This window comes from Ceratotherium simum, chromosome 14, assembly GCF_057802395.1.
Source record: "Ceratotherium simum simum isolate JZ-2026a chromosome 14, ASM5780239v1, whole genome shotgun sequence".
Taxonomy (NCBI): Eukaryota; Metazoa; Chordata; class Mammalia; order Perissodactyla; family Rhinocerotidae; genus Ceratotherium; species Ceratotherium simum.
The window spans coordinates 8,690,170-8,714,536 of record NC_141913.1 but is presented as its reverse complement, the minus strand read 5'-3'; the positions used below and the strand labels follow the sequence as shown (position 1 = coordinate 8,714,536).

General features: G+C 35.1%; 1 protein-coding gene across 7 annotated transcripts in view; it reads left to right on the top strand.

The window, feature by feature from the left end:
• RBBP8 (RB binding protein 8, endonuclease) overlaps positions 1-24,367 on the top strand; it is a 106,666-nt gene that overhangs the window by 48,028 nt on the left and 34,271 nt on the right. For all 7 annotated transcript variants that reach the window (XM_087438982.1, XM_087438986.1, XM_087438984.1 and 4 more), the window contains exons 5-6: positions 11,474-11,586; positions 19,003-19,069. In XM_087438982.1, the coding sequence (XP_087295108.1) occupies positions 11,474-11,586; positions 19,003-19,069 (180 nt within the window). The remainder of the gene's footprint in view (positions 1-11,473; positions 11,587-19,002; positions 19,070-24,367) is intronic.

The following is a 24,367-nucleotide window of genomic DNA, read 5'->3' as shown; positions in this document are numbered from 1 at the left end:
CTACTCATTGGCCGGCATCTGGCTGTGGGATACCTGGTGTGTTCAACTGTATGAACAGGTGAAGGATTTCAGAACATAACAGCTAGAGCCAGTGATTTTACTTCCCACAGTAGGAAATGCATATTCCTGGCTGCCATACCCAAGGACTGATTGTACAGTCACGCTCTGCATAATGATGTTTCAGTCAACGACAGACTGCATATATGATGGTGGTCCCATAAAATTAGTACCATATAGTCTAGATGTGTAGTAGGCTGTACCATCTAGGTTTGTGTAAGTACACTCCATGATGTTCGCACAACAATGAAATCGCCTAGTGACGCATTTCTCAGAATGTATCCCCATCGTTAAGCAACACATGACTGTATTTATTTCCAGCACTCTTCCTGTTTAGTTGGTCATTAGCAAGTTTTTAGGGCCCAAAGTTAGTACACTGAAAAAATCACAAGGTAAAGTTTTCATTGTTTTGCTTGAATTGCTTAATGCAGTCAGCTCTCCATTTCATCCCCCAGATACAGTGTTCTTCATCTTAGCCCTTGAAAATACTCCTTTCTAGTGTCATCAGAACATTTCTTCACTTTATGATTTAAAGTTTGAGCTTCCAGTTCTGTTATTCTTTGCATCTTGTGCCTCCCTTTGTAAGTGAATTTTTCTTTTCCAGGCCCATTCTGAGAAGAAATGTCAGTGAATGAGTCCCCCACCCTTCCATTGAAGTATTGTCTAAATTACTCTCTTTTATTCAGTTAATATATTTAATTGTTAAAATTAAAATTGTCTTTTTTTTTTTTGTGAGGAAGATCAGCCCTGAGCTAACATCCATGCTAATCCTCCTCTTTTTGCTGAGGAAGACCGGCTCTGAGCTAACATCTATTGCCAATCCTCCTTTTTTTTTTTTCCCGAAAGCCCCACTAGATAGCTGCATGCCATAGTTGCACATCCTTCCAGTTGCTACATGTGGCACGCGGCCTCAGCATGGCCGGAGAAGCGGTGCGTCGGTGCGCGCCCAGGATCTGAACCCGGGCCGCCAGTAGCGGAGCGCGTGCACTCAACTGCTAAGCCACGGGGCCAGCCCTAAAATTGTCTTTTTTATTCTTCAGTTTCTTAAAACTAGATTCTTTTCTGTTTATGATCTGTGGTCACTAATTTCATGTGGATGCCATGCTTCTCTGCTGTTTCATATCCTCAATGTTCTCTTGCCTTTCATTCCATTCACCTTTACATCCTTAGGTAGGTGGGCCTATAATTCATTATGTGGTATTAATTTGGTGGTGGGGAGTGTGGGTGGGGCAAGGAGTGTAGCCTATTTCTTTTTTTTTTTTTTAAAGGCTTTGAGTCTACATCTTTTTTTTTTTTTTTTAATTTATTTATTTATTATTTTTTTCCCCCAAAGCCCCAGTAGATAGTTGTATGTCATAGCTGCACATACTTCTAGTTGCTGTATGTGGGACGCGGCCTCAGCATGGCCGGAGAAGCAGTGCGTTGGTGCACGCCTGGGATGCGAACCCAGGCCACCAGCAGTGGAGCGCACGCACTTAACTGCTAAGCCACGGGGCCGGCCCCTAGCCTATTTCTTTATACACATGCTTTTTCCCTTCTTCACATTCAAGTCCGAAATGTTCTTCTGGGCATACTTTAAGATTTATCCCTCGTTTCATGAAGCATCATTTACTTAAACCAAGAATGACCTAGATCTATTATTTTTTTAATGTAGGAATTGCTATCTATTGAGAGATCATTTTGTGGCCAGGCATCTAGCACTTAATCTTCACGTTAATGATATAAAGTAGATGATAAATCCACTTTATGTGTGAGGAAACTGAGCTGGCAAAGAGTTAAGAAACCTTTCCAAGATCACATAGTTAATGGATAATTAGTTTAATTTGACCCTCCAAACCCCCTAGTTTCTGCTGTTTCATGATGCCTCATCTGTATGTTGTCTTAATTTTATAAATGTTGTGTAGATGAATTACACCTTTACTGATTGTCTCGAAGTATTTGTGCTTGGCCTAAAATTACCAAAACAGATACTCTGAAATACTGTCTTCACCATTGGCTATTATCTAGTCTGTTTTCTTGGAAGGTTTTTTTTTTTTTTTTTTTTTTTAAATTACTACTCACTAAATACTACCTTTAAATGTCTAAGTAGGAAACATTTGGTAAAGTTCTGCCTTATTTAAAATTTTATTTTGGGTTAGGTCATTTATAACAATGAGATCTAGAGCAAGCTTTAAGAATCTATAAAAATGTTTTACTGAGATCTTTAAAAAGCAACATGTATTTTGTTAAAATTTCTGAATAGTAATTCTGAAACTTCTTACCTACTCTTCGTAAGATGAGGTGATTATTTCTTATTCTAATGTTGTGAGAACATTGTGAGATGTTTAAATGAAAGGAATTACCCAGTAAAAGTAAATTAGATAATAAAAAGTTCTAATTTTATGTGGTTCGTTTATGTTTTACTACTATTATTACATTTACAAACTTTCCTTCAAGGAACCAAAGTATTTCACTAAATCTGAGAAACAGTCACTGTGCCGGAGAAGTAGACAGAATGCATTAAAAAAAAAAAACTGAACAAAGTAGTTAAACCATAGTTGTCTAATAGATTTTTAATATTTTTAAAAGCATTTTTGGCAGTCGTAGGAAACTCATCTTATATTTCAACTGTCATTAAAAGGGAAAATTGGTACTCATAGTCAGAGGATTTGTGATTCTGCAACTGCTTTTCAAACGCTAGAGCAAATATCCGCCTTTTGTCTTGCTAACTCTTCTTACTCGTAGATTTGAATTTAAACATCATATTCTTCAGGAGACCTCTGATTTCCTAAACTAGGTTAAGTTCTGCTGTGTGCTTTCATATTTCATAGTGTCCTGTTTTTTCCACTGTCATCATGTGAATCATACTTTGTTGTAATTACTTTTTTATTGTCTGTCTTTCTCTAGTAGACTGTAAACTCTTTAAAAGAAGTGACATTATCTTGGCCACTGTTGTATTTATAGCACCTACACCTATAGTACTCACTGTAGGTGTTCAGTGAAACCTTTTTGAATGAAAATGAATAAATTTGAGGAAATCTTTTTGGAATATAGCAAACAACTGTGCATACTTGTTAATCTGGTAAGTTTTAATTGTAAAATGAAAGCTTTTATTTCTTCATTTCTATGATCAAACTGGGGTAAAACTCAGAATGCATGTTGCTGTCTACTCTTAAAAGTGGAATTACTCTTCTTTCCCTTTTGCCTGTGTATAGCTTCTGAAAATGCATTCTCCTGTGAAGTGAAGCGCTTACATCTTTCTCTGACAGCAGCAGTGGAAGATAGGCAAGTGGAAAGCAGTGGAACCCTGCTGATGGAAATGGGAGCTAGCATATTTCCTCACATCCGTTTAAATTTAAACTAGGATCGGTGAGCAATCATGAGTTAACTCACCAGATATTATTGAGCGGCAGTTGAATGGAGAAAACTGGAAGTAATAAACAAGCTAGGGAATATTGCTTCATTTTATAACTGTCTATACCAGTGGCAGTTTAAAACTTGGAAACTAGGGGTGCTCAGGGATTGTTTTCCATGATATTTTATAGCATTTTAATATATCAGGTTTAATTTCTTAGAAATAATAAGGTGTTTAGTTTGTAATGACAAACTGACTAGTGGAATGACATTTAAATTCATTAAAATTGTTTAATGCCATTTAACTCCTTCAGTGTTTTTCAAAGACCTTTCAATGCATGTGCTCTTAGGCCTCTATAGCTTAATAATTCTGTGTATAAATTATTTACCACAATCAGGTCAACTGTTTGAATGAATATTGCATGGACTCCAAGCTATTAATTAGAATACATCTTAAAAGAGAAATGTAAATATGAAATTTCAAGTATTTTAAACAAATAGTAAAATTGAGTTTCTTCTTACAACAGTTTAACAGTGTCTTGGTTTTAGAATAGTTTAGAAAGACTTTATTCTTATTGCCTTAGGAATTTTAAAGGCATAAATAGACTTAGTTTTAGAAATGCTTGAAATCCTGAAAACATTAAGTATTATAACAGAAAGATAAGCTGTGTATCCTTTTTAGTACCTTAATTCTCAAAAAGATTTCATGTAAAGTTTTCTAGAACATAATACTATTAAATTAAAATGCTATAATGAAAAGGAGTAATGCACTATTTGGCTTCTTTTATCATTTTTTTCCCTTCCTTTTGACATTGTATTCAAGTAATACATGTACATTATAAAGTTGTATACTTATAATGAAAACAGTAGTTTCCTGTTCACTCTTTCATCCCTCCTTGTTCCAATTTTTAGTTCTCCAAAGTTCTAAAGGACATATTTTCACTTTAATACCTGATTTTTCAACTGGAGACAATATTTGTTTACTTCTTGCTATGAAGATGAGGATACTATTTTTCCCTCCCTCATCTATTTTTGAATAGTCATTATTTTTTTTTTTATTTTTAAAGATTTTATTTATTTATTTATTTCCCCCCCAAAGCCCCAGTAGATAGTTCTATGTCATAGCTGCACATCCTTCTAGTTGCTGTATGTGGGACACGGCCTCAGCATGGCCGGAGAAGCGGTGCATCGGTGCGTGCCCAGGATCCGAACTCGGGCCGCCAGCAGCGGAGCGCGCGCACTTAACCACTAAGCCACAGGGCAGATCCATGAATAGTCATTATTTTAGTTCTTCTAATTTACCTTTGAACCTTAATACATATGTTTATGCAAATATATAACTCAAATATATTGTAGAGAGGCATCTAAACAGTCTCCCTGGACTCCCCACTATATTACAGGAGGATGTTGATACTTTTACCCTTCCCTGCATCACGCTTCCTCTCTTTCTACCTCCTGCCTATGTCGGCTGAACCTTTACATATAAATATTGACAAAGCGGATGATAGTTACTTTCTTTTCTGTTACTAGATTTCAATCTTTTATATTTTGTTTATAAGTTGATTGTAGAAATTGGAAAATAGTAAACTGTTTTTATTTATTGACTGTGTGAATATTCACTGCAGAGCTAGGATGACATTTCCTTCTTTACAGGTCTGATGTCACGACCTCTGTGCTACTTGAGGAGAGTGTTTCTAATGTCCAGGTCAAATAGATTCTTTTCTACTCTCCCAAATCAGTTGTTCAAATCAGCTCATAATTATATTATGACAAAGTCATGTTTTTATAAGTTTGCTTTGTTTTTCCTAGAATTTCTAACTACCTTTTTTCATATTGAGATAAGAAACATCTTTTCCTCACCATGTTATTAATATTATTTAATGCCATAGTTATTTTATTTATTGATTATAATCTTTTTTGTTATTGTTATTTTTCTTGAAGACATACTTCTTGGGCTGAAAAACTTGCTGTCCTAATTTGGACCATTTACTTTCTAGGCTATTCTACAACTGCCATTCTGGGATTTCTTTTTACTGCATCCCAACGTTAATTCCATTATTTCTTTCAGCTCACATTAGTCAACAAATATCTGTGGAGCGCCTGCTTTGTACAGACACTATTTTAGACTGTGAAGATACACCAGTGAACATGGTTGATAAAACACGTGGGCCCATTTTTCCTTCTTATTGGTTTTTCATGCTCATTTTGTTTCGGCTCATCCTCAGATAACTGCTGAAAAGTGCACAGGAAGTAAATGAGTCCTTGCATGTCTGAAAATGTTTTTATTTACTGTTGCATTTAGATGATATTTTGACTGGACATAAAATTCTACATTCAAAATAGTTTTCCCTCAAAACTTTGAAGACATTTTTTCATTGTCTGTTAGCATCCAATGCTGATAAGAAGACTGGTGTCATTCTTAATTTTATTTATTTATTTATTTTTTTCACCCAAAGCCCCAGTAGACAGTTGTATGTCATAGCTGCACATCCTTCTAGTTGCTGTATGTGGGACACGGCCTCAGCATGGCCAGAGAAGCAGTGGGTCCGTGTGCGCCCGGGATCCGAACCCGGGCCGCCAGCAGCGGAGCACGCACTTAACTGCTAAGCCATGGGGCCGGTCCTAGACTGGTGTCATTCTAATGTTCATTTCTTTATAGGTAATAGAAGTTTTTCCTTTCTGGAATTTAAGATCTTTTTATCCTTGTTCTGAAATTTCATAATGAGGTGTGTATGTGTGTGTGTGTGTGTGTGTATGTTTCCTTTATTGTACTGGACACTCAGCCTGTTAACCTGAAGACTAGTATCTCCTAAGGTCTGGCAATTTTTATTTTCTGTTACTCCCCCTCTCCATTTTTGTATGTTCTCTTTCTGGAGCACTTCTTGGTCATAAACTGATCCTGTATAATCTTTTGTCTTATTTCTGTTCTTTGTTTTTTCTTCCATGTCCTGGAAGATTTATTATCTAACTCTGCTATTGAAGTTATTTTGGTAATCACGTGTAGTATCCAAGAGCTTTTTATTTGTTGTTGATCATTGCTGTGTGTGTGTGTGTGCACGCGTGTGTGCATGTGTGCCCTTTTTTGTTTCATGGCTGCATCCCTTCTCATTTTTCCAGGGATGCTAGACAGCTCCCCTCCCCCAAAAAGTTCTTTTGTATCCTCTGAGTTGATGCTTTGGTCTAGGATCAGTTTTTTTTTTTTTTTTCCTCTTTCACGTTACTGGTTTGCTTCATACACTGGTGATCTTTGGTTGTCTTGTGTTTAAGACTGTGAGACTGGGTTGAATTTTCCGCATAGTTGGCATGATGTCCTCTGCTTTTTAACTGCATATTGTTTTACCCCAGCCCTTCTTCTTTCTCCGTTTCCCCAGGAGTTTTCCTATGAATAGGAAAGTGGACTGGGGGCTCCGTATGTCATGGGAGCTTTACTTTTCATTAAGAAAATAGGGAGCTATCCAGGACACTGGCTCTCAGCTACGGATCTGTATTTATAATTTCCCTTGTGATTTCTTCTTTAGCTCATTGTTTATTTAGGAGTACATTGTTGAAGATTCACGTTTGTGGATTTTTCAGATTTACTTGTTGATTTCTAATTTAATTCCATTGTGGTGAGAGAAGATAATTTGTATGATTTCAGTGCTTTTAAACTTATTAAGACTTGTTTTGTGACCTAGAAAATGGTCTATCCTGAAGAATGTTCCAAGTGTGCTTGAGAAGAATGCATTCTGCAGTTGTTGGCTGGAGTGTTCTATAGGTGTCATTTGGGTCTGGTGCTTGTTAGTGTGTTCAAGTCTGCTGGATCCACACTGATTTTCTTACTTGTTCTGTCCATTATTGAGAGTAGAAGTCTATAACTTATTGTTGAATTTCTGTTTCTTCCTTCAATTCTGTGTATTTTGGAGCTCTAGTGTTAGATGCCTATGTGTTGATAATTGTTATTTTTCTAGTGAATTGACCCTTTTATTATAAAATTGTCTCTAGTAACACTTTTTATCTTAAAGTGTATTTTGTCTGATATTAATGTAGATGCACTAGCTCTTTTGGTTTTGTTTGCATGGTATATCTTTTTCCATCCTTTTGCTTTCAACCTATTTGTATCTTCAAAACTAAAGTGTGTCAATGGTAGACAGCATATAGTTGGATCTTATGTTTTTGTCCTGACAATTTCTGCCTTTTGATTGGAGTATTTAATCAATTCATGTTTAATGTTATTATTGATATGGTTGGATTTAGGCAGTCATTTTGCTTTGTGTGTGTCTCGGTCTTCTTTTTTTTTTTCTTTTATTGATGTTGTAATAGTTTATAACATTGTGAAATTTCAGTTGTGCATTATTATTTGTCAATCACCATATAAATGCACCCCTTCACCCCTTGTGCCCACCCCCAGCCCCCTTCCTCCTGGTAACCACCAAACTGTTCTCTCTGTCTTTATGTTAGTTTATCTTCCACATATGAGTGAAATCATATGTTGTTTGTCTTTCTCTGTCTGGCTTATTTCACTTAACATAATACCCTCCAGGTCCATCCATGTTGTTGTGAATGGGACGATTTTGTCTTTTTTTATGGCTGAGTAGTATTCCATTATATATATATGCCACATCTTTATCCAATCGTCAGTTGTTGGACATGTGGGTTGCTTCCACTTCTTGGCTATAGTGAATAATGCTGCAGTGAACACAGGGATGCATAAACCTCTTTGGATTGTTCATTTCAAGTTCTTTGGATAAATACCCAGTAGTAGGGGTCATATGGTATTTATGTTTTTAATTTTTTGAGGAATCTCCATACTGTTTTCCATAGCGGCCGCACCAGTTTGCATTCCACCAGCAGTGAAGTCTCATGTCTTTTTTGTTCCTCTCTTCCTCCTGTTCTGCCTCCATTCCTACTGCCCCACACTTCTGGAACTCCTCATTACTCAAATGACGGACCTTCTAGGATAATCCTCTAGTTTTCTTATCTTTTCTCTTTGCATTTTTACACTATTTTGGGGGGAGATTTTCCTTAACTTTATTTTCTCACCCTCTATTGAGGTATTTTTTTTTAATGCTGTTATATTTTTAATTTCTAAGATCTTTTTTTTATTCTCAGAATATTTCCTTTTCTGGCAATCCTGTTTTCATTTCATAGATTGGTATTTTCTTATTTCTCTGAGAGTATTCTTTATAGTTTGGTGGCATTGGTGTTTTCTCTCTTTCTTCTCCCTACATAGCTTATATTTCTTTTTTTTTTTTTTAATGTCCTGTTTGCTTTAGTCTCTTTCCTTTTATAAGCTTTTCTCAACTGTCTGTTGATACTTTGTCATGTGTTTATATTTAAGAGAGGGGGATAAAAGTTGATTAGAAGCTCTGAGTGGAGCTGTGAACTGTGAGCTTCTGTGTATGGTCATCTGCCTGGTCTGTTTCACTGATGATCCCCTAATGTCAGTAATCTTTAGGTCTTTCCTATTAGGCTGGTCAGATTTCCTAGAGAAGTGTCCTTAAATCTACTTCCTGGAATGTATAATAGGACTGGCTACCAATGTTCTGGAAGCCAAGTAGACGATGAGGGGCGTAGGCTAGGGCTAAGAATTTGGTGTGCATATGCATTCATTTCATTGTTGTACTCCTGTCCTTAATGTACCTGGTGTCTCCCAGAGCAGACACTCTGTGTTTTAGACTCTCTAGAGATGAAACCTCCAGTCTTCTGCTGGGAATGGTGTAATCACTTGACTGTTCAGAGTATAGGAGAGAATATGTTGGAATGATAATTTCTTGAAGCATACTTTAAATCAGTTATTCCTGGTATCAATTTTTGAACCTTCTAAGAATTCTACAGTGTAAATCGGGTTGGTTCTAGCTCAGTGTCGTCTAATAGAATTTTCTGTGATAATGGAAATGTTTTATATCTGTCCAATATGTCCACTATGGTAGTGACTAGACACATGTGGCTGCTGTGCACTCGAGTGTGACTGAGGAGCTTGATTTTTATTTTATTTTAATTTATTTAAATTGAAATAGCCACATGTGGCTGTGGCTACCATATTAGACAACGCAGTTCTAGATTTTTCCCCACCATTAGCTTAGTATTCAGCATCCTCAGGTCGGTTTTTATTTGTCCACCAGCTAGCTTACTTTCAGTTTTTTTTTGTTTTCTCTCCCATTTCCCCTGTCTTCGTGGGTTTGTGTATTTAAAAATATACATGTATCTTTACTGTAGTTTTGTGGGATTTTGAGAGAGAGCAAAAATTGATGCACATTTTCACTTTGTCACCTTTACTTAGATGTTGTTCATCATACTCTATAGTTTCAAAGATCTTGATCATCCTAATTTCTCTCTTTGGAATGTGCTCCAATTAAACCATGATGCCCAATTTTCTATTCCCTCATTCTACAAATTCTAATTCTATTAATGCAGCCTATGATCTCTAATCTTTATTTTTTACATCCTTATCAACACTGTTGAAATGCGTTTTGCTTTCATGTAAAAAATCTCTAGGTTGTTTTTGTTTGTTTTAGTTCTACAGTTTTCACGTTTTATCTCTGTAACTTATTTTAAAATTCATGGCATATACTACCATGCTGTGACTTCCATAGACACTTAAATACTTAGTATCTTACTGACTTAAGTTACTGAGTTGAAGTTATTATCTTAGAATATATATTTCCTAAATTCCTAATGTGGGGTATATGTCTCTCTTTTGACCATATTTTTTCCTCATTATATAAAGAATGAAATTAGAGACATTTTGAAAAATATGGAAAAACACTAAGAAGAAAATCTCCTGGATACTGCTACCTACAATATAACTATTAATAGCATTTTGGAGTACACCTTTCTTTCCCTCTTCCCTTCAGCACTCACAAATAATTAGTAAAAGCTATTTTGTAATCTTTTTTTTTTTACTTAATAGTACATTGTGAATTTTTACTAACATTGGGGTTTTTTTAAATGCTGAAAAGAGCAAAATATGAGGTGACTTTTATTTTAAAACTTTGTATTCCTTGACCTTTAGTATTTATTCCACTAAAAAAGTTGTTGAATAATCATTTTGTAGTATATGCTGTGCTGAGCATGCAAATGCAAACTTCCTTAAGATACAATTCTGCTCCTTAATCCTGGACTGGGGTTCATTTTTTTTGTGTGTGTGTGAGCTAACATCCATGCCAATCCTCCTCTTTTTGCTGAGGAAGATTGGCCCTGGGCTAATATCCATGCCCATCTTCCTCCACTTTGTATGGGACGCCGCCACAGCATGGCTTGAGAAGCGGTGTGTCTGTGCGTGCCCAGGATCCGAACCTGGGCCGCCAGCAGCAGAGCGAATGCACTTAAACGCTACACCATGGGGCCGGTTCATATTTTGACTATAATAAATTAAAACAAGGTCAGTTTCTTCAATAAATAAGTTCTCTTGGATAGAGTTTAAAGTTGAAAGATTTTTACAGAATTTCACTCAGAATTGCAGTCTGTAGGAAATGATGTTGTAGCATTATTTCAGCCTGTTTGAGAATATGTTCAAGTTATAATACATCATTAAACCAGTTAATTTTCTCTATATGTGCCCAATCAATTCTTTAGATCTTCATAAAGTATAAAAATGTTGGCGTTCAAATATAAGGAAATATCTTTTGGTAGTTGAAAAATAGTATTTTTTTTCTTTTTGTGAGGAAGATCAGCCCTGAGCTAACATCTGCCAATCCTCCTCTTTTTGCTGAGGAAGACTGGCCCTGGGCTAACATCCATGCCCATCTTCCTCCACTTTATACGGGACGCTGCCACAGCATGGCCTGACAAGCGGTGCGTTGGTGCGCGCCTGGGATCCAAACAGGTGAACCCCAGGCCGCTGCAGTGGAGCTTGCGCACTTAACCACTTGTGCCACCGGGCGGGCCCCGAAAAATATTTTGATATTTGTTTTTTTTAATATTTCAGATTTATTGAGGTGTTATTGACAAAACTGTAAAATGAAGTATACATCATGGTGATTTGATAGACGTGTGCATTGTGAAAGGATTCCCACCATCTGGTTAATTAATACATCCATCACCTAACTTTCTTTCTGACAACATTTAAGTTCTACTCTAAAAGTGTTTTGTTTTTGTTTCATAGATTAAGAGCAGGATTATGTGATCGCTGTGCAGTAACTGAAGAACATATGCGGAAAAAACAGCAGGAGTTTGAAAATATCCGGCAACAGAATCTTAAACTTATCACAGAGCTTAGTGAGTTTCCTCTCTTTATTTATTAAGTACTCAAAGCCTAAGGTACTGTTGTTAAGACCTATTAGTAAATTGGTTGCAATCAAATGGATTGTTTACATATATTTTTCCTTCTTTAAGCAAAAGTTCAGATTTCCTTTTTCCCCTTTGTGTAGATTTAATCTCGTGCTTCTTTTAGTGAGAAATACGGTACAGGAAGATTGTGCAGATACTGGCCGCAGTGGCCTTCACATCTCACCAGCTGTGAGACAAGAAGCAGATTTCCTTTGGATGTGTCCATATTTGCCTGTTTGCTTTTATCTTTATTTCATCTAATTTGACTGTTTAGTAAAGCTAAATACAAAGCAGACAATTTAGGGTTCTACAAAGGTGTGCACCTTTTTTGGTTTTTGTGACATACTGTTTACAAGTATACTGTTTTGTCTCCTTATCCATTTAATGTAGGGTTTTCTTACATTGTTGGCCTTCTTTTAACCTGGTCTCTTCTAACACCTCTCTTAACGTTTTTCTCTTTTAACTATTTAAATACTGACTTAGTGACCTTTACCTGGATTTCCCATAAGCAACTCACGATCAACATGTCCAAAATCTAATTAATCTATCTTCTTTTCCAAACTAATTTCATCTTCTGATGGTGTTTTTTTTTCCTATTAATTATGTTACTGTCCTCGGATACTCAAGCAAGAATACATGAATATATGCTGTTTTTTTTGTGTGTGTGAGGAAGATCAGCCCTGAGCTAACATCCGTGCTAATCCTCCTCTTTTGCTGAGGAAGACCGGCTCTGAGCTAACATCTATTGTCAATCCTCCTCCTTTTTTTTCCCCAAAGCCCCAGTAGATAGTTGTATGTCATAGCTGCACATCCCTCTAGTTGCTGTATGTGGGACGCGGCCTCAGCATGGCCGGAGAAGCGATGCGTCGTGTGCGCCCGGGATCCAAACCTGGGCAGCCAGTAGCGGAGCACGCACACTTAACCGCTAAGCCACGGGGCTGGCCCCTGCTCATTATTTTAAAGAGAGAAAGAACGTAGTTTTATTTTACTCCCAGAGATAACTACTATTAACAATCTGATAAGTGTCTTTCCAATTACAAGTTTGTCTTTCTCTCTGTCTCTCATTTTACCCCCTTCTCTCTCTTCTCTTTTAAATTTTAATGGGATTATACCATACTACTTGTTCTGACGTGTGTCATTTCATTTTAGACTACACATTAGAAGTCTTTACATGTTAATAAATTTAGTTCTATAGATTCTGTGGTGTATATGTGTGAATGCATGCGTTTATTTAGGAATTTAAGAATATTACCAATGAGTAGAAAACTATTATATCTCAATAAACATAGTTGAGGTCCATAATTATATTATCATTATTATTATAAATAATCTCCAGTAATGTCTACATATCTAATAGTCAGATTTCCAGCAAATTTAACTGTCTGAAAAATAGCCAAAAACTTCAAACAAGGAAAAAACCTAGGTATTAAGGAATAAGGACAGCATTCTTTTTCATGGCTGCATTGTATTCCATAGTGCAGATGTCCTTCATTTAGCCATTTTCATATTGATGGATGCTTAGTTTTTTAGATGTTTGAGTGTTGAGAATGTCCATTTTCCTACATCCTTTTCAGCTTTGGACAAAAATGTATTAATTGTTACTATCTAATCTGGTGGGTAAAGAAGGATACCTTAGACTTAGCATTCTCTTTGTTACTATTCAGGTCAAGTATCTTTTCACATGATCTTGAGTTTGCATTTCTTCTAGAGTGAACGGCTTGAATATCCTTTGCCTAATTTTCGGATAGATAAAATACTTCATGAGTTCATGTTGAAAATTCAAATTCAAGACTGTACAGCTTTTACTAACCTCTTCTCTAATAACTTCTATATCTTCTCTCTTCCGCACTGAGAATCCTGGTTCTCGAGGACACAGGGATGATAAAATTAAAATATCTCAAAAATGCTTATTTTTTAATCTCGTAGTACAAGCAGAAAAGTCTCAGAATAACACCACTAATAATATCACCAATGTGATTACTGAAAAGTTCAGGAAAACTTAGTTTTACGTTAAAATGAGCAACAGGAAAATCATGGAGGTCAAATCCCAAACAACTTTATTATAAGAATAAAAACACTAAGGGCATCATGTTCATGAATTTTTGGTGTTTCTATCTTGTTGCTGCTTTTTTCTTCCTGTCCTTTTTTTCTTTTCTATTTTTACTTTTCCTGGTTATTGAATTTTGAGGATATTTGTTAGTCTTACTTCATTTTTATTTGATCCTTTACTGTTTTTAACTCTTTATTTCTGTTCTTTTTGATCAGCCTTGAAATTTTACCACACATTCCTAAAATAGAAAGTTAGTATCTTAACCCTCTTCTGAATGATAGAAGGACTTTAAAATACTTCAACTCTGATCGCCTCCTTCTCCACTTACATGCATTTTTTTTTTTAGCTAGACAAGTTAGAAAGTTTTTAAAAAATTATTCGGACAATTTTTAAAAGACTTACCTTTATGTTTATCAGTTTCTTTGCTTTTTACATCTCACTTTCCTTCTGGGATTATTATCCTTTCTGGATAGATCCTTTAAGAAGTTCCTCTAGAGGTTATTTGTGATTCTATACTCTCAGTTTTTATCTGAAAATGTTATTATTTTACCTTCATTTTTGTAAGGCTATTTTGCAGGATAACAATTATTTTTCTCTGGCTACTATTAAGATTTTCTCCTTAGTTTTTGGTGTTCTATAGTTTTGGTACAATTTCAACTAAGTTTTTTAAAAAAATTTTGCTTAGTATACATTACGAAATCTATGGAATCACATCTTTAATCATATCTGGAAAACTTTGAGCTACTAGCTCTTCAAATATTATGTCTTTTCCATTCTCTCTATTTTGGGATTCTGATGAGACCGTGTCCTTCTATCCTTCGTATCTCTTAACATCCTTTGGCTATTTTTCATCCCCTTGTTTCTCTCTGCTGCATTCTAAGTAATTTCTTCAGATCTCTTGTTCAGTGTACTAAGTACTTCAACAATACTGTTATGCTGAGTTATTTCAGTAACCCAATTTTTCATTTCTAAAAATTCTATTTGTTTCTTTTTCAAGTCTGCCTAGTCTCTTTTTTTAATGAAATTAAAAAAAAAATACAGACAGGTAGGGAAAATAGTGAAGAACCCTCATACACCCATCACATAGATTTAATAGTTGCTCATATTTTACTTTTTTTCATTGTTTTCAAACCGAAATATTTTACTGTAAATTACATACATCAGATCATTTCTTCTCTAAATACTTGGATAATTTCTGTATAACCACAATACCATTACCTTACCTACCAAAGATTACCCATAATTTGCTAATATTCTCTAATAGCCAGTCCATTTTCATATTTCTACAATTTAAGGTCTTTTGCAGCAGTTTTGTTCAAACCTGCCAATCACAGACCACACATTGCATTTGTCTGCTTTTAATCTAGGATAGCTCCCTTTCGTATTTTTTTCTTTCATGACATTGACTTCTTGAAGAAGTAGGACCATTTTCCTAAAATTATGCCACCTTCTGGATTTTTCTCATAATTTTATCTTGTTCCTTTATTTCCTATAAAATAGAAATTGAATTTGAAGGCTTTATTAGGTCCAGATTAAACATTTTTGACAGCAGTACTACATAGGTAAAACTGTCTACTTCATATTGCATCATATTGGGAGACAGATATTGTCAGGTTATTCCACTCTTAGGGATTCTAAGATTGATCACTGGGTTAAGGTGATGGCCAGATTTCTCTGTGATAGAGTTATATTATCCTCTTGCACCACCAAGTAATCTGAATGGGAGGATGGTTGTGTGATACCATGAAATCTTGCAAAAATATAATTCTCCTTCAATCTTTCTTTAATGGTTTTAGCATCCATTGGTGATCCTTGCCTGAATCAATTATTTAATTAGAGATTACAAAATGATAATTTTCCATTTCTCTTATTCTTTACATTTATCAGCTGGCATTCTGTAAATAAGAATTCTCCCCCATCAACTGGGGCTGTTGGTTACCTTGGAATATAGTTCTTACTGGAAAGGCATGGTACATCTTAATTTTTTCTCTTTAATTACCAGTTTTCAGAGTAAAGTCTTGTGTAGTAGTTGCCTACAGTGGTGACACATGAGGTTTTGTGTGTGTGTGCATTATGTTTCATTTTGTTTTTGATGAGACTGGGGCTTTCTCTTTTTTCAGTATAATAGACACATGGCATTTTATATATCCAATGTGTGTCAGTCAGTTACATTCATTATTATTGATGCTCAAATTATCTCTATTTTGTCTGCCTACTCCTTTTTTATGATCATTTCTAGTATGTTCATCTTGGGCATTCCGTCTTAAATCTTTAAACATTTCATTGCTATATAAGATAATTCTATTATCTGATATACATATGAGTTATTTTCTGCTGACTCTAGTGGTAAGTTAATTAAGATCACTTTGGCTCTATTTCAGGAGTTTGGGTTAGACTGGAAATCTCAGGTTCAGTTCCCCCAGCAGGGCTGATAACAACATCTGCTTACGTACACTGCTTGAGTTTTAGCTCACAGTTTTGTTTTGTTTTTGTTGATGATTGTGGTGGTGTGGGAGTCCCTTGGACTTCTCTTCCTCTGAGCTCAGCGGTTTGGTAAAAAATATGTTTTTATGCAGGATCTAGTTGTTTTGTAGTAAGACTACTGTTAGAACATCGAATCCACTCCAACACCCTCAAGGGTTTTCTCAGCCCAAGGAGGTTTTTTCTGTTACTTCTTTGAGTGTTTGTTCCTTTCCATTCTCTCTGTCTCTTTTGGAACTCATATTAGACACATGCTGGGTCCCCCATGCTGCCTAACTTTTCTTTTATGCTTTGTAACTTTATTCTTTTGTACTGAGTTCTGGGAGAATCACTTAGGTGGATATTAATTCTGTCTTCAATCACATTTATTCTGCTTTCATCCCATTTTTTGTGTTTTTAATTTTTATGACCTTTGTTTCTTTTTCATGGCAGCCTGTTGCTTTTTTTTTAGTGGATCCATAAGCCTTTGAAATCTTTGTGAAGATGTTACATATCTTTTGTTTGCTTTATTAAAACTATTTATCCAAAAGTTAATTCTTCTTTTGGACTGGTTTTTAATTTTGAAAAAAAAATTTTAAGTGTTTTTAGGTTTTTTTAAAGTGTTTGTTGACTCAATTGTCTGTAATTGTAGATGTCTCTAAATTGATGGTTTTGTTAAATGCGGTCTCACTTCCTTAGCTCAAGGAATAATCCCCACGTTACTGATACTGAATGCAGGTTCTGATTTACAGGAGCCCTACGCCAGTGGCTGAAAATGGGAGGGGAAGACACTTGACTGGAGAGCTTTTCTCTAGGGTATATAGATCGTTTTTGTCTTACGGGTATGGGGGTGCCTTCCCTATTGGCTATTATAAGTTACTTGGGAGGACTGCCCTGATCGCTGTCTCATTATTTATTAATAGACTCTGCTGTGTTCAAACTTCTGGAGATCTATCCTCAGGGCTTTGGCATAAGGGCAACTATTAGCTACCCTTTATTTACCCATTCAGTAATTTCTGGGCCTTGCTGCCTCCGATATGGGAATTACTATGAGGTCCTGCTGGAAAAGCTCACTTGTTTTTTTAAGGCTCTTTCTTTGATTTTACCATCAGACTGAACCTATCTATTTTTAAATCATTCAGGAATTTTTCATAGTTCTAATCTGCTAGTGGCACCCTTTCTGGCTTTTCAGTATTGCAACTTATTTTTAGAGCTGTTTTGTCATTTCATTGGGATTTGGAGAGGGAGAGTCAAGTAAAGCATCTTAATCAGAAAGCTATGGTCGTTTTTGACTTCTCTCACCCTACAAAGGTTGAGTTGCCAAATAACTACTGATTTTGCCTCTGTAGCTGCTCTTCTGCCTGTCCGCACTTCCTATTTCTGCACCTTCCATGTTAGTTCAGATACTGATTTCTTTTAGTGCTTGTCTGACTTGTCAATGCTTTCTTCTCCCTTTGGCATATGCTATACATACTAACAAATCAGTCTTCTCATCATTCATCTGTGAAAAATGATTCCTGATAATCTTTTAAGATAATATAGTTCAGATTTCTTAGTCTGCTTTTGAAGGCTTTCTACCATTTATTATACCCAATCTTTCTTTCTAACTTTGTTTCGTTAATTCTCTGCTTAGAATGGTCACCTGACAACTCAGTTCTCCTCTCTTTGGTGAATCCTTTCCTGATCTTCTCAAGGGCCCAAAGTAACCTTTTTCTCCTTGGAATTTCCTTTAGTACTTTATCTTTCCCTCTCTAATGCCCTTGTCACTTTTAGTTGTATAAAACATATTTACGTAATATCTTGTCTCTCATTAGACAGCACTTTCCTTTACGTTATTGTCTATATCTTAAGGTTTTTTTAGATCCTCCACAGGAGGTAGTTTATCTCACATATTGTAGATAGTCAAAAAATTTTTATTTACTCAATGTGAGAAAATATGTAAGATTTATAGACCACTAAATTATTAACAAATTTTTAGAATATGATTAACTTTCTTTGATAGAGGTTAATTGTATTTACTATGACTTGATCTCTTGGGTATATTCCTCCTAGTAAGACACATGCTTGACCAGTGACATCATACTAAAGATTGATAAGAATTTTGTGTTGGCTACAGTAGAAATTATAGTCCCACTGGGCGCAGACGTTAGCCCAGGGTCAGTCTTCTTCAGCAAAAAAGAGGAGGATTGGCAATAGATTTTAGCTCAGGGCTAATCTTCCTCACAAAAAAAAAAAGAAGAAAAGAAAAGAAATTATAGCCCCAAGTTGACTTTCTGCTTTATAAATTAAATAAGGATGGATAGGAAAATTTGGTCGAGGTAGATTCAGATAAACTATTACTTCAGTACATATATTTAAATTTTGCTGATAACAATTATTCATGAAACAGAGTATGACTAAGGAAGAAAATTTGCCTTAATTGTGCTTGTTATAAAAATTACAGTGATATTCAGTGTTATGTTACTTTTATGATCAGATTTATTTCAAGGTAAATGACTTTCACTGAAATGGTGTTTGCAGTTAGTAGGGCTGAGTAAGCAGGTGGAGTGCTTTCTTGTCCTCAGTGTGAAGAATTGGACTGTGCTCCCCAGTACATGAAGCATTCTTTCGTCTTTGCCCACAAACATTACGTAAAACGATCAGTTAATCAGTTACATGGAACTGGCACAATATGAGATGTACTAATCGCTGCCTAGTAACACATTAGTTTTGCGCAGTAGCATTAACCCTGACTAACATTATGACTTAGAATTGGAAATCCTAGTTTCTTCGTAATTGTTGAAATTATTGAAAAAGCCTGACATACGTGTTAATATAGCTGTAATATGTGCCTTCTTTTTCACGTTATATTTAAGTGAATGAAAAGAATACTCTACAGGAAGAAAATAAAAAGCTTTCTGAACAGCTGCAGCAGAAAATTGAGTAAGTATTTTTCCTAAACTGTAGCAGAAAATTGACTATTTCTTTCTTCATCTTACTTAGCTATACAAATAAAGATATATTGAGTTATAGATTTCATTTTTAAAGATTAAAATTGAAATTTTAATCATTTTTAAATCATTTCATTTTTAAACATTTAAAATTTTAAAGATATAAAATTGCTATATTTTTGTGTGTATGTGCACCTCTTATATGCATATACACACATGTATACATATATATGCATATATTATATGAAGAGAGTATATGCATCTCTTAGGTTAGTGTGTGAATATATAAAGTATCAGAACATTTTAATTTAAAGCATTTTAATTTTTATAATCTATTATAAATAATAAATTATTAAAATACTTATAGTTCAAATAAATATTTGGGTTTTGTTACCTCTCCTCCACCCTGTCCCAGAAGCTTCATAAAAGCTAACTGAATAAGTATTTCCTTTTAGACACTTCTCAGGCCTGGAGAACTTCTTTCTCCTATTCCTCTCCCCTCTTCCCCCATTTCTCTTAAAGAATAAAAATAATAACTTTTATCCTGTGTACCAGTTACTCTCCTTTGTGTTTTATGTTTATTATTAATCCTCACTATGATTCTTCAAGGTAATTTTATTATCTCTACTTTACGGATGAGGAAACTAAAGCTTGCAAAAGTCAAATAATTTGCCATGGTCTCACAGCTAGTAGGTAGTAGGACCATCACTCAGACTGCTGTCTTTTGACTCAAAGGCCTCTGTTCTTTCCATTATGCAACAGTGTCTCAACAAAAGAATCTATTTTTCTGGGTCTGGCCTGACTGATGCAGAGCAGAGATGTGGCCAGCTCTTAGTTCCCATTTATGAAAAGCTCGTGTAATATTTTTTGAGTTAGGATTCAGGATAGTGTTAATGGTTTTATAGGGTTTTTAAAGATCCTTTGCATTTGAGGAACATCTACAAAAACTTTGGTAAACTAAGCAGATGTAACATATTATTTTGGCTTAGAATAGTTATTGTTCTTATGTATAAACGCGTCTCACAGGTGGAATTTACATCCTTATCAGTATACTTTTAGGTAGTGGATGTCTAATAGGATTTTGATATTCCTCTCCTGTGATCAATCTAGTGAATATTGGTAGCCAAAGGGAATTTTGAGGTGGGATAATAGTCAGATGGGGAAAGAAGTCTATGGGATCAGACAGAGGTTATGAAATGTGTATGAAAATGTCAACACTTTCTAATTTTACTCAAGTTGTATATTGAAGTGAGGCTAGACACAGATCCACAATCTTTTATATATGATTCCAAAACCCAAAAGGTTTTTTTGAAATGTTATTCACAACCTAATCTCTTCTCAACTGGCAGGATGCTATTTATAGCCCTTGTTTATCTCACTTCATATGAGCATTCCTGTGTTTCGCTTTGAAAATATCGATATGCTTGACTAAAGGATGATACCTTAGGTTCCACTGGAAGTATTATGTAATAACTTGTATATGCTTTGAATTATCCTTCATTTAAGAAAGAAATCTGAATTCTGAATCATATCTGATGCCTAAGATTTCAGATAACTGTTGACCATTTATTTGTTATGTGAAGTGATTTAGCACATGTAGCTTATGGTATTTTGAACATATCAGCCTTGATATTTATGAATACAATGATGAATAAGATAAGGAGTGTAGAAAGGTTAATACAGAATTAAGTAGGCAAATGCCTCAAAAACCACGGTGTATAAAGTGTATTGAAACTAGATAATGTCCTTTGCTTAGCAGAAGTATGAATTCCAATCAGAATTAGTTTATTTTTAGTGTTCTCCAATTCACAGATTTTTTTCCTGTTGAATTGATATTTTAGAAAAGAAGTAAAAGCTGAAGTTTGAAATTACAGTAATGATTAATCATATAGATGAGCTCAGGGTATGTATGTTTTATTTAGGACATGCCTTAGTCCATTGTAGGAGGTAATCTATTGTGTCTTTCAGTTCTTAAGACAGTTGTTATTCTCATGAGCCAACTTCTCTTATAGCTTGTTCTCTTCAAACAAATTTCCTTTGCTTGGCAGTTAAAAAAAAATAGCAAGTATTATTTTGTAAAGGCAACCTAGTTTCCTCTGTATACCTAAACTACTGCAACATTATACTATTAGTGCCTGAAATTCCCCTGAGCTGTAAAAAAAATATTTTTGACTTATACTTCTGCTTGTTAAATGCAGTCATTCTAACTCTTCTAAGCTAGGTTTGATGTTACAGAAACCTTATATGGTAGGACAGTTATTTAATGACACTATAGTAAGAAATTATTAAGTAAAAATTTGCCATTATAAAGTGCATGTATATATATATATATATAATATATATTGTATATAACTCTGCCAGTCACAGAAAGCAAATTAAATAAGCTAGGTCTTGAGGTTATGACCCTTTTTGTTTTGGGAAATGGATATGCTGGGTCGGTGAAAGTCAAAGGCATCTATATACTTAAGGACTGTAGAAGTCATTCCATTCAACTCTTCTAAATTGAATTCCTTGTATAACTTTTTAACAAATAACCGTTGTTTGTACACATCTAGTACAAATTCGCTGTCTCCCAAGCCTATTTAATTTTAGTGAGATGGAATTATTAGAAACTTCTAAGTCTGTGCAGAAATCACTCTACATACAAGTTATATTTGTTGATTTCTGATTTTGCCTTCTGGGACCATCTGGAACAAGTGTACTTCCTCTTCTACTTGATGGCCCTTTGTTTACATGAAGACAGCTATCAGGGCCCTCCTGAGTCTTATCTTTAGAGTAAATATCCTCTCTTCATTAACTCTTCCTCATGCGCCATTACTTCAAGACTCTTCAAAGTACTGTTTCTCTTTAATATTTTAGTTTGTCAATATCTTAAGTAAGAACTCACTATTCTAGGTATAGTCTGATCAGTAGAGCAATACTGCCCCCTCCATTTTTCTGTATCTTTATATTAATGTGGTCAAAAGATTCATATAGTACTGGTGGTTCCTTATTGGGTTTACTGCTAACTAGAACCTTAAAGTCAAAGTCTTCCCTATCCTCTACTTGTAGAGTTGTTTTAGATAAAAATACAGGACTTCAGAGTCATGGCTTCATAGTAGGTTGTTGAAGAAACCTTATATCATTTAGCCTACTCCTTCATTTTAAGATAATAGCATAATTGATTAAATACTATTTTCTAGGCATTGGATTACATCTTTACAGACGTTATTTCCTTTTCACAACTTTCCTACAAAAAGGAAGTAGGGAAGTATAGCACCATGCCTACTTTATAGATGGGGTACTGAGGCTCAGAAAGGTTAAATAACCTACCCAATGTGACTAGTAAGTGTCGGACCCAGAATTTGAAGCCAGGTCTACCTCACTTCAGATTTTGTATACCCTTTCTATACTTTTATGTTAAAACAGCCTCAAAAGGTTACCTGCATGGTGCCACACTGTTTAGGTGGCAGAACCTGGATTCTTTCTCTTCTGACTCAGTTCAGTAAGGCTTATATCTTGCATTTATCTTGTTCTATTTCGTTTTGTTAGATTTGGCCCGTTATTCCAACCTCGGAGGGTCTTTCATATGTTGATTTTTTTTTTCCTGCCATGTGTTAGGTTAGCTTCAGCTTTGTGTCTTCCACAAATCTGATAACTATTCCATCAGTGCCCTGCCTCAAAATCATAAGTAAGATGTTGACTAAAACCTGCCTGAGGATGGAACCGTTAGGCATACTACTACAGATTTCCCTCGTTAATGATAATTTTTTGTGTGATATTGTTCCGTCAGTTAGGAGACTGTCTTTCTCTGTTAATACCAAGTTTGTATTTCTTCTTTTTGTTTACAATAAGAAGATATCAAGAGAATCATTGTCAGATGCCTTCCTGAGAGCTAGATGTACAATAAAACATTCCTCAGAACCACTGGTTTAATAGCCCTTGTTTTTAAAATTAGTCTTATTTAAATTATTCATATAATAAACTTATACTGGTTCCAAGAGATCAGGGTATCAGACTCACTAGTTTGTTTTTAGGGAATCCTCTTCTTCCCTTTTTTGAAAATCAGAATGTTTAGTGAACTTGATGGCTATAGCTGCTTCATTAAGTTTGAATTATATTTTAACTGGAAATATAAGTTCTTTAGGAGAAAAGCTGGAAGTTAAAAACTTTTTCACAGACTCTTTATGAAGGGAGACCCTGGATCATTATAGGTCTTTAGAAAAAAGAACAACTAAAATAGTTTTGACAGTAATTTAAGGGGATGCCTACAAATAAAACAGACAACCAAAAAAGTTTACTCTCAGGCCATTCAAAAGGAAAATGGAAGGAGAAAGATGACTAGTGTGCGTAATTAACCAATAGCTGTGGCAAGAACTTGTTAAACTTTTCTCAGAAAATCAGAGTGAGACCTAATGCTTTAAAGAAGAAATTTGGTTAACACATGGAAGTTGTTTTGTTTTTTTCCCTTTTCTTTTATGACAAAGGACAAAAGAGGACAGAGCCAGCGCTTGTTTACTTAGTTTGGACAGTGCTAGTTGGAGCTAGTTTTGCTTTTGTTTTGTTTTGTTTTTCCTTTTGTGATCCTAGCTACTTCTAGATTGACTCTGCCAGGAAATCAGTTTCTTCTCGTGACTCATTCATGTTTCAGGTTGAATTTTTATGACTAATAGGCAGGTAGGCTGTGATGTGATTAGTTAAAGCTAGGTCAGGTGGATTTCACACTTCATTAATTTATAAGACTTTCTCATATGACTTGGGCTTCCTCTGTTTTTCCAGAATAAGACAGTAAAATTGTAGGGAGAGATTAAAAATTAGATATTAGCTCTAAAGGTTTTCCTCAGTATTGAATATAGGATTATAGACCACAGGTAGGATTGATATTATCCAGGAAATTAAGATATAAATCTATGCTGGGAAAAATTAATCTTTGTCTTCTAATTTTTTTTTAGAATTTCTGTTGATCATAGTTTATAAAACTCTCATATTATTCTTTGTTTGGAAATAGTATTGAAAGTTGATATGAGTATAATAGAACAAACTGGTTTTGTCACATAAAGCCTGAATTGGTTGGCAAATAGATCAGTAATGGTTTGACATGGAAAAGTCAATTGAATTAATTAACTTTATTTTTCTCAACCACAGTTCGATCCAAATCCAGTCTTTAGGTGCCATTGGCCCTGAATTGAGTTGGGCAAGAACATGTGCCCAGAGCAGCACAAATCTGTTTTTCTAGTGGAATCTGGGACTCTCTCATATTCATTCATTCAACAGATATTTATTGAGCACCTACCAAGTGCCTACTATTGTA